Source organism: Aotus nancymaae, unplaced genomic scaffold, assembly GCF_030222135.1.
Source record: "Aotus nancymaae isolate 86718 unplaced genomic scaffold, 86718_ANA_hifiasm-v0.15.2.pri h1tg000106l, whole genome shotgun sequence".
Taxonomy (NCBI): Eukaryota; Metazoa; Chordata; class Mammalia; order Primates; family Aotidae; genus Aotus; species Aotus nancymaae.
The window spans coordinates 936,849-946,753 of NW_026988521.1; the positions used below are offsets into that span (position 1 = coordinate 936,849).

General features: G+C 59.9%; 1 protein-coding gene across 3 annotated transcripts in view; it reads left to right on the forward strand.

Annotated features, from left to right (window-relative positions):
* The window catches only part of PTDSS2 (phosphatidylserine synthase 2), an 84,011-nt gene that overhangs the window by 69,888 nt on the left and 4,218 nt on the right, over positions 1-9,905 (forward strand). For 2 of the 3 annotated variants that reach the window (XM_021676993.2, XM_064370272.1), the window contains 9 exons: positions 905-972; positions 6,340-6,474; positions 6,761-6,811; positions 7,411-7,524; positions 7,646-7,764; positions 8,418-8,532; positions 8,611-8,756; positions 8,896-9,081; positions 9,410-9,632. In XM_021676993.2, the coding sequence (XP_021532668.2) occupies positions 905-972; positions 6,340-6,474; positions 6,761-6,811; positions 7,411-7,524; positions 7,646-7,764; positions 8,418-8,532; positions 8,611-8,756; positions 8,896-9,081; positions 9,410-9,572 (1,097 nt within the window). In that variant the 3' untranslated portion in view covers positions 9,573-9,632. Of the gene's footprint in view, positions 1-904; positions 973-6,339; positions 6,475-6,760; positions 6,812-7,410; positions 7,525-7,645; positions 7,765-8,417; positions 8,533-8,610; positions 8,757-8,895; positions 9,082-9,409; positions 9,633-9,905 lie in introns of those variants that run through there. The other variant, XM_064370273.1, reaches the window with a different exon arrangement.

The following is a 9,905-nucleotide window of genomic DNA, read 5'->3' on the forward strand; positions in this document are numbered from 1 at the left end:
AGGAATCACCTGAACCCAGGAGGTGGAGGTTACAGTGAGCCGAGATCGTGCCACTGCACTCCAGCCTGTGCAACAGAGTGAGACTCCATCTTAAAAAAAATAAAAATAAATTAGCTGGGTGTGGTGTCATGTACCTGTGGTCCCAGCTACTCAGGAGGCTGAGGTAGGAGGATTGCTTGAGCCCAGGAAGCAGAGGTTGTAGTGCATCAAGATTGCACTCCAGCCTGGGCAACAGAGCCAGGACCCTGTCTCAAAAACTAAAATAAAATAAAATGAAAGTGGCCGGGCACGGTGGCTCACACCTGTAATTCCAGCACTTTGGGAGGCCGAGGTGGGTGGGTCACTTGAGGTCAGGAGTTCCAGACCAGCCTGGCCAACATGCAGGAACCCCATCTCTACTAAACATACAAACATTAGCCAGGTGTGCTGGTGCACGCCTGTGATCACAGCTACTCGGGAGGCTGAGGCAGGAGAATCGCTTGAACCCAGGAGGTGAAGGTTGCAATGAGCCAAGATTATGCCACTGCACTCCAGCCTGGGTGACAGAGACTCTATCTCAAAAAAAAAAAAAGTATCTACCAAAAACCTACCACATACTTAGTGGTGCTAGGTTAGAAGTGTCATAGTAAACATAGCACGGGGATGTCTGCCGAGTGCTTCTGTGCCACAGTTTATGGGTGAAAGATTTAAGGACTTGAATGGAAAAAAATGAAGAAAAAACTTCCACGTCTGAGAGAGAAATTGTGCTTAATTCTGAGTTACAGCTTGCTTTAGCAAGTCTCTCCCAGGGACCTGTGAGGGCCCAGAAGAGACACGGGGTGTCCAGGAGCCAGGAGCCAGCCCGGGGCGAAGCAGGGCAGGGAGTCCCGGGCCGGACGCACTAACGCTCTGTCTGTCTTTGTAGCTTACTGGAGGTTTTGGCTCTGCGTGAGTGTGGTCTACGAGCTGTTTCTCATCTTTATCCTCTTCCAGGTAAGCCGATTTTCTTAGTTGGATACCTGGGAACCTAGGTGAGAGCCGGGACCCCAGGCAGGGTGACAGGAGGCCTGGCACACGCCGCCCTCGAGTGGTGGGAGGAAGCAGAGCTAGACCCCCAGAAAGCAGGCCAAGCTGCGTGGGTGCTGACTGCATCCGCTCAGCAGGGCCTCACCCATGTGGGTGCAGACGAGGGCAGGGCCAGCGGTGCGGCTGCCGGGTGGCTTTGCCTGCAGCTGTCGTGTTCGAGGGCGGGTGGGCACCGGGCATGAAAGGAGCAGCCAGTCAGGCCCCCCATGCAGGCCAGTGTGTGCGTGACCGGGGCACATCTGGGCCTCCCAGGGGACCCCAGCGCCAAGAGGGACTGGGTTTTTGTTCCTGTGTTGTGTGGTTGACCAGCTGTGGCTGCGTGTGCCTCTTCCCCTCTGGCCACGTTCCGCAAGACGGGCAGGGCAGGCGGGAGAGGCGGCTCCTTCGTAATCCCGGGTCAGGCTGTGCGTCTGCCGCCAATGCTTGCTATGTCGATGCTCTGTTCCACTTACCTCAGTTTAAACACCCTTTTTGGTGTCTGTCTTCAGTTCACAAAGGACTTTGCTATTCCCGGTCTCACAGTGTGAGACTTTGCTATTCCCGGTCTGTCAGTGCGTGGCCAGATGATTCGTCATCGTGGCAGGATTGCCTTTTCCGGCGTAGATGTACACTCTGAATGTTAACACTTGCACAGATGTATAGAAACACAGGACACAGGACAATTCCACTGACCCCAGCGGCCGGTGAGGGATGTCCTCTGTCTCTTCAGAAACGTCCTACGCGTGGAGTCACGTGGTGGGCAGCCTCTCGCCACCCTGCACGGTGCCTCTGAGGTTCATCCAGGTTGAGTGTCTCACGGTGCCTGCTCCCTCGCTGCTGAGTGGCATCCCACATGTGCGTGGAGGTGTCCGTGTGCCCAGGGGAGGCTGTCTCGGGCAGAGCCGCTCTCAGCGTCGTAGGGCTGTGAAGGCCCCACAGGGTCGTGGGGTGTCCCTTATGCTGTGCTGAGGTGCAGGATCCAAGAAGTAGAGACAGGACATTGAAGAACTGGTGAAGAGCAGCTGGACTTGGGGGGCCATGCCACCTGTGAGCAGAGATCAGTGGCGGCCCCCAAATGCCCCAGAGCGTCTGTATTTATTAGGTCCAAGCAGGGGGCAGGGTCATGAGTGAGGTCATCATCTAGAGGCTTAGTGACAGGGCATACATAATCACATGAGTCACAAGCAAGGGGGCCACCCCATTATGTCACCTGGGCAGAGAGGTGGGCCGTGTGCAGCAGGGGTCCGTGCCGTGAGCAGTAGTAGAGGGTCGTGTACAGAAAAGGGGTCCACCCCCATTAGGTCACCGAGGCAAGGAGGTGGGCTGTGTGCAGCAGGTGTCATGTGCAACACTTCTCTGGGGGCTGCAGACTTCAAAGGATTTCTAACAGAAGGATACTGTCAGCCAGTGCAGTGGGAGCTGACAGACGCGTGCTCTTCTCTTAAGATAGTTATGGGAGGATGATTTGAGCCAGCACAGAAGCGAGAAAAGACTGCCAGGGTGTACAGCCGCCGTGACTGGTCACACCAGAGGGTTCTTCTCCCTCGGTTACTTCCAGGATCTCAGGCCTGAGGCCGACTTTCCACAGGAACTGGATGCAAGGTGCTACAACTCCTTTATCGGGAGGGGAGGCTCCTGCTCCAAGCCTGCCATACAGCGTGTGCCCTTTCAGGCAGGGACGCCACCGCCTGGGTCTTTGGTTCTTGTCCTGGTCTGGCTGTTTTCCCGTGTACGGCTTCTGTTCTGTGACTGCTCTAGGCATTCCTCCTGCTACAAACTACCATATGGTTATATGGAAGGATTGTATAAATCAGCACTGAATGTGTCGGGACAGCTCCGACTACGATACCTATATGTTTATACAGAAGTAAGTATGCTAGATATAGGTAAGCAGTTACACTTCAGGCGCTAATTCTATAAACTAATATATGATTATATGTGAAGGATTACATAAAGGAAACAGCTGAGCAGTAACACTATAAACTAAGATATTCTTCAGGCACTGCTTGTGCCTGGGGTCTGCACAGTTCTCCTTCCTCGGTGCCCATGGCGGGTGTTACCCACAAGCATCCCTGCACAGGCGTCTGTGTGGACACGGTCTCCGTTTCCCGGGTGGACCTCAGCCGTGGGATTGCTGGGCCAGGTGGCAGCTGTGCAGTGCTGTGTGGCTGCGCAGGGTCCCTGGACCAGGTGGCGGCTGTGCGGTGGCTGTGCGGGGTGGCTGTGCAGGGTGGCTGTGCAGTGTTGTGCGGGGTGGCTGTGTGGGATTCCTGGGCCAGGTGGTGGCTGTGAGGTGCTGTGTGGCGTCCCTGGGCCAGGGGGTGGCTGTGTGGGGCGGCTGTACGTCCACTGTCCGCTGTGGGTGTCCTGGTGCCTGGCAGCTTTGTCAGCACTGGGAGTCGTCAGCATCTCTGTGGTGATCACTCTAGCAGGGGGGCACCAGGACCTCACTGTGGCTTTCACTTGCGTTTCTGTGATGGCTAGTGATGTGGGCCGCCTTCTCAGGAGGAGGCGTGTGGATATCCTCCTCGGAGCCCTGTTAGTTTCTGCTCTTTGGAAAAGTGGGTTGTGTCTGCGTAGAGCGGTGTCCTGACGGTGCTTCAGGGCGCCTGCTGGAAGGGCCTGTGCCGTCTGCGTGACTTGCACACACTTCCTCTGGGGCTGACGTTTGCACAGATAGCAGCAGCGTCGTTCATTTTTGTGTGTGCGGATTGAAGACTTTTTGTCTGACATCAGGTTGTTAAGATTGTCTCCTATGTTTTGTTCTAAAACTTTCCTAGTTTTATATTTTACATTTAGATCACTCATCCATTTTGAGTTTGTTTTTAAATATTCATAGACTCACAAGAAGCTGCAAAAATATGTGTACAGGGAATACGTGTACCCGCCACCCTGCTTCCTCCAGTGGGAATGTGTCCCGCAACCGTGGAACGGTATCAAAACCAGGAGGCTGAGGCAGGAGAATCGCTGGAACCCAAGAGGCGGAGGTTGCGGTGAGCCGACGTCGCACCGCTGCGGTCTGGCCCGGGTGACAACAGCGAAAGCGTCTCAAAAAAAATTAAAGGGTTTTCTGTATTCGACATTATGCCGTCTTCCCTTCCAGTCCAGGCGCCTCTCGTTTCCTCGCGTGGCTGCCCCGGCGGGAACCGCGGCTCCACTCTCCACACGCAAGGGTGGGCGGCGGTGCCGGTGCTGCTGCTGCTGCTGGCGGTGGTGTTTCGGGACGGGGCCTTGCTCTGCCGCCCGGGCTAGAGTACAGTGGTGCGGTCCAAGTGTCTGCAGACCATAGGGCTCTAACTTCCCAGGCTCAGGTGACTCTCCTGCCTCGGCCTCCGAGGTATCTGGGACTATAGCCATGTGCCACCACGTTTTTTTGTTTTTGTTTTTTTTCTTTTTGAGACATGGTGTTGCTTTGTTGCCCAGGCTCTGGCATAATCTTGGTTCATTGCAACCCCTGCCTCCCGGGTTCAAGCAATTCTCGTGCCTCAGTCTCCCAAGTAGTTGGGTTTACAGGCATGTGCCACCACCCCTGACTAATTTGTATTTTTAGTAGAGACGGGGCTTCACCATGTTGGCCAGGCTAGTCTCAGAACTCTTGGCCTCAAGTGAGCCACTGCACCTAATTTTTAAATTTTTTGTAGAGATGGGCTTTTGCCATGCTGCCATGCTTTGCCAGGTTGATCTAAAACTCCTGTGCTCAAGCCGTCCATCCTCCTTGGCCTCCCAGAGTGCTGGGAGCATAGACATGAGCCACTGTGCCTGGCCAGACGGGCCTTCATTTGCTTATCCTGAGCCAACCTTGCATTTCTGTGACAGATCCTGCTTGATCCCAGGGTGTGCCTTTTTACACACTGCTGGACTTCTTTTCTAAGATCGTTGCATCCATATTTGTAAGAGATGTTGTCCTTCAATTTTCCTGGAGTGTCTCCTTCTGGTCTGATGTTTCCTCGTGATTTGACTGGGGCGAAGGCACACACTAGAACCCTGATGCATGCTGGTGGCGTGGACGTGGACCACCTGGTGAGATGTGTCTGCCAGTTCCCCCCGTAAAGTCACTCTCTTCCCCATTCCATAGTGTACGCCCCACAAGGAGGTCACTGTGTGCAGCCCCTGGAGGGAAGGAGGGGAGTTTCATTGCCCTCCTTGGGGTGTGGCATCTGCACGTTACCTGAATTCCTGTGCATGAAGATACCCTGCTTCTCTACTGTTCATTATTCCATCATTTGTTTCTATCAGTGTGGACACTGCACGCACAGTAGGCACACAGCACCTGTGCACTGGCTGTGTTATTCCATCGTTTATCTGTATCAGTGTGGGCGTACAGATACTTATCTTACACTTGGGTATTTTATTTCACTGTGACTCTGTTTATCTTGATGCCCAAATCGTGTTGCCATTGGGAGTTCCCACTGGGTTCCTGTATTGCTTTCACACAGCATCACTGAGTTCATGGCCGGTCAGGGGCGCGTGTGCTCACTGTGAGGGGGCGTCTGTAGACACGGCCAGTCAGGGGCGCGTGTGCTCACTGTGAGGAGGCGTCCGTAGACACGGCCAGTCAGGGGCGCGTGTGCTCACTGTGAGGGGGCGTCTGTAGACACGGCCGGTCACGGGCGCGTGTGCTCACTGTGGTGCGGAGGCGTCTGTAGACATGGCCGGTCAGGGGCATGTGTGCTCACTGTGAGGGGGCGTCCGTAGACACGGCCGGTCACGGGCGCGTGTGCTCACTGTGAGGGGGCGTCCGTAGACACGGCCAGTCACAGGCGCGTGTGCTCACTGTGGTGCAGAGGCGTCTGTAGACACAGCTGGTCACAGGCGCATGTGCTCACTGTGAGGGGACGTCTGTAAATGATGTAAACCTCCCTCGAGGTCAGGCCCAAACGCCTACCTCGCTGCAAGGCCCAGGGTCACATCGGGCGTTGCCTGCGTCGGGGTGAGGAAAGGGCACTGTCCCAGAGGGGGTTTCTGTGAGGGCGTTGGCCCGAGTGCACGCTGCGGGGGTAGGGGGGGTCTCGCAGCGGGAACTCAGGGGCCCAGCCGCTCCCGTCTGACCAGCAGTCCTCGTCCCCCGTCTCCTGAAGCTCCCCGCTCCCCGCAGCAGCACAGGTGTGGAAACGGGGTGACATGCCTGGGGGTTCCTGCCACACATGCTGCCTCACCCGGACTTCCCTGGGCGGGAGGGCTGCTCAGACGGGGCGCTGCCCTCCTCCCAGGCTGGTGGAGATGCAGTGTGCCACCACCGTCTGTTTCACGTGGCCACCATTAACTAGCCCCACTCTTGTGGGCACTGCCTCGCAGACCGTCCAGGACGGCCGGCAGTTTCTGAAGTATGTCGACCCCAAGCTGGGAGTCCCGCTGCCGGAGAGAGACTACGGCGGAAACTGCCTCATCTACGACCCCGACAACGAGACTGACCCCTTCCACAACGTCTGGGTGAGGCGCCGGGAACGCTGAGGCGGGTCCCTCGCCAGGCGCGCCCCTCGGCCCATACGTGGGGTCTGCTGCTGGCCCCAGCCGTGCTCAGGCGCCATCCCTGTGGGTCGCACTGTGGGGGGGGCACCTCCTCTCTGGGCTGCCAGGGCGTGGTCTCCACAGCACCTCTGAGTCCCCGGCCTGGTGCTCGGGGTCTGGCTGGTGCCGCTCAGGTGTGGGCTGACCTGCCAGGGTGGGGCTGAGGCGGCTGTGCCCCAGGGTCAGGGTCACACCCTGTCGCCCACAGGACAAGCTGGATGGCTTTGTTCCCGCACACTTTCTTGGCTGGTACCTGAAGGTACGTCACCTCCTGTCCCAGGCCGCCCCGTGCCCTGGGCTGTTTCTGCTCATGGGGTTGTCCTTGGGGTGCTCTGAGTGTGGTGGGATGCGCTGCACCCGCCCGGAGGTTCACGAAGCCACGGACCTCCCGGGCGTCCCAGAGACCTGGAGCTGAGCCCCGAACCTGGCGGGATCCCGCCTTGTTCCCGGGGCAGGACGGTGGAGAGAGGCAGCAGGGCAGGAATTCCCACCCCCGCCTGGGCTTGGGCACTGCCTATTCCACTTCTGAGGGGGCCTGTGCTACCTTTGGGGTCAAGAGCAGTGCCCACTTGACCTGGCAGCCCCTGCACACAGCCTCGGCTGGCGTAGCAGAGGGACACGTTTCCCCTGCAGAGCTTGGCGTCAGGCCGGGGCATGGGGCTGCTTTGTTTGCTGACAGTCATAGCATCAAGGCTGCTGGAGGGGCAGCCGCTCACCCCACACTCACCCCAAGACCTCACTGGGGGCCCTGCCGGTGCTGTGGACTCTGAGGACGCTGCCAGCAGGGGTGGGGGCTGCGTGCACCGTGGCCGGGCCTGCACGCTGGCTGAGGCGGTGCCCGACGCACGGTGCCCGCAGACGCTGATGATCCGGGACTGGTGGATGTGCATCATCGTGAGCGTCATGTTTGAGTTCCTGGAGTACAGCCTTGAGCACCAGCTGCCCAACTTCAGCGAGTGCTGGTGGGATCACGTAGGTGCCCAGCGCGGCCCCCGGGGGCAGCAGGTGCAGGCCTGGGGGCATTCCAGGTCCCCCTGTGCCCTGCGCGGTCCTCGGTGGGCATTCCCCCACATCTGCTTCCTCCTGCCCGCAGTGGATCATGGACGTGCTCGTCTGCAACGGGCTGGGCATCTACTGTGGCATGAAGACCCTCGAGTGGCTGTCCCTGAAGACCTACAAGTGGCAGGGCCTCTGGAACATTCCAACCTACAAGTGCGTTGTGGGGTTGCAAGGGCAGGGCCGGGTGGGTGTTACCTGGGGTGGCCTTAGCATCCGTGTCCCCGTGGACCCTGAGCACCAGGCCCGTCCAGCGTGCGGCTCAGGAGGGCTGACTGTGGGGCTTTGCCTCCTGGAACCTCCCCTCTGGCCCGCTGTCACTCAAGGCCAGGCGTCCCTCACGGTGGCCGCGGCATCACCCACTCAGCCCCCTCCTCGGTCCCCAGCAGCCCAGCTTGGCTCTGGGATTGTCCTCTGTATTTCTCCCTCCCTTGGTTATGAAATAGTTGCAGGTACTTTGCCATTTTCACTTTGGAATTTAAAAAAGAAACAAAAGTCTCAGAAAAGGCCTGGAGGGCCGGGTTCAGTGGTCCCCCTCCTGCCTGTGGGCGCCCCTGCCCTTCCTGGACACCTCTGCACACGTGGCCAGATGACAGCACCATGACACCCTCTGAGGGGCTGCAGCCACTGCTCAGGCTGGAAGAGACTCTGAATGCAGAGGGCCGTGGGGAGGCAGAGCTGGTGCCTGGGTGGCCAGACCTCAGCGAGCAGCCAGGCAGCAGCCGGGTGACCAGGGGCAGAGCTGGCGACGGTGTGGGGCGGGGTCTGGCGGGCTGCCGTCCTCAGCCTTCCGGCTCTGTGCTTCCCAGGGATAAGATGAAGAGGATCGCCTTCCAGTTCACGCCCTACAGCTGGGTTCGCTTCGAGTGGAAGCCGGCCTCCAGCCTGCGTCGCTGGCTGGCCGTGTGTGGCATCATCCTGGTGGTAAGGCCGGGCTGCCTCGCAACGGCGCGGGGGGCGGGGGTCCCGAGCGGAGCTGGTGCTCACCCCTCCTCCCGCTAGTTCCTGCTGGCGGAGCTGAACACGTTCTACCTGAAGTTCGTGCTCTGGATGCCCCCGGAGCACTACCTGGTCCTCCTCCGGCTCGTGTTCTTCGTGAACGTGGGTGGCGTGGCCATGCGTGAGATCTACGACTTCATGGATGACCCGTGAGGGCTGCCGAGAGCCGGGTGGAGACGCCTCCGTGGGCGGGGGGCGGGGGAGCAGAGCTCAGGAGGCCGGGGCCTAGGCGAGGCCGCCTGCAGGACTGTGGGGCTAGGGGTGCTGAGCCCGCTGCCGCCCCTGCAGGAAGCCCCACAAGAAGCTGGGCCAGCAGGCCTGGCTGGTGGCAGCCATAACGGCCACGGAGCTGCTCATCGTGGTCAAGTATGACCCGCACACGCTCACCCTGTCCCTGCCCTTCTACATCTCCCAGTGCTGGACCCTCGGCTCCGTCCTGGTGCTCACCTGGACCGTCTGGCGCTTCTTCCTGCGGTGAGCGAGGCGGGCGGTCCCCAAGGAAGGTGGCTCTCCGGGTCTCCCGGCGCAGGGGCTGCGGGAGCTGGGTGGTGGTGGTCTCGCCGTCCGTGTCCCGGCCCTCTGGCTGCCTCTGTGGGAGTGTCCAGCGGGGGGCGCCCGCTTGGGCCTTTCCTGACCCAGCCCTCGGGCCGTCGCTCTGCACGGATGGATCCAGGCCATGGCTGCCATCCAGGCCCAGGGTACCCAGCCCGTCCTGGATCTCCACAGGGACGAGGTGCCAGGTGTCCCTGGACCTATGGGGGCTGGTGTGGGAGCAGGTGGTGACGCCGCCCCCTGCCCCCAGGGACATCACCTTGAGGTACAAGGAGACCCGGCGGCAGAAGCAGCAGAACAGGGACGACCCGGGCAGCGCCGTCGGCAATGGGGACCAGCACCCGCCAGGGCTGGACGAAGACCTGCCGGGGCCCGGGGCGGCAGAGGGCGAGGGAGCCGCAGCTCCAAGCTGACCTGGGTCGTGGCTGCCTCGCGAGCCTCCCAGAGCCCCGGCCTCTGTGGCCACCTCGCTTGTGAGTCCCACCGGGAGCCACGCGCCTGGCCGTGCCCTCGAGGTTTTCCTCTCCCTTTGTCCCGTGCCCTTGGCAAGGCTCAGGGCGAGGGTGGAGGCGGCCTCCTTCGTGTGCGTGTGTGTGTGCTCGTGTGGCCGCCTGTGGCTTCTCCAGAGCTGGGAGCTGGCCGGCGTGGCAAGGGCGGGCTCTGGGACTGCGGGTCCCTCAGGAACCAGATCCTCCCTCCCGCTTCTGCCCAGTCAGCCCCGTGGCCTCTGGCCCACCCAGCTCCCT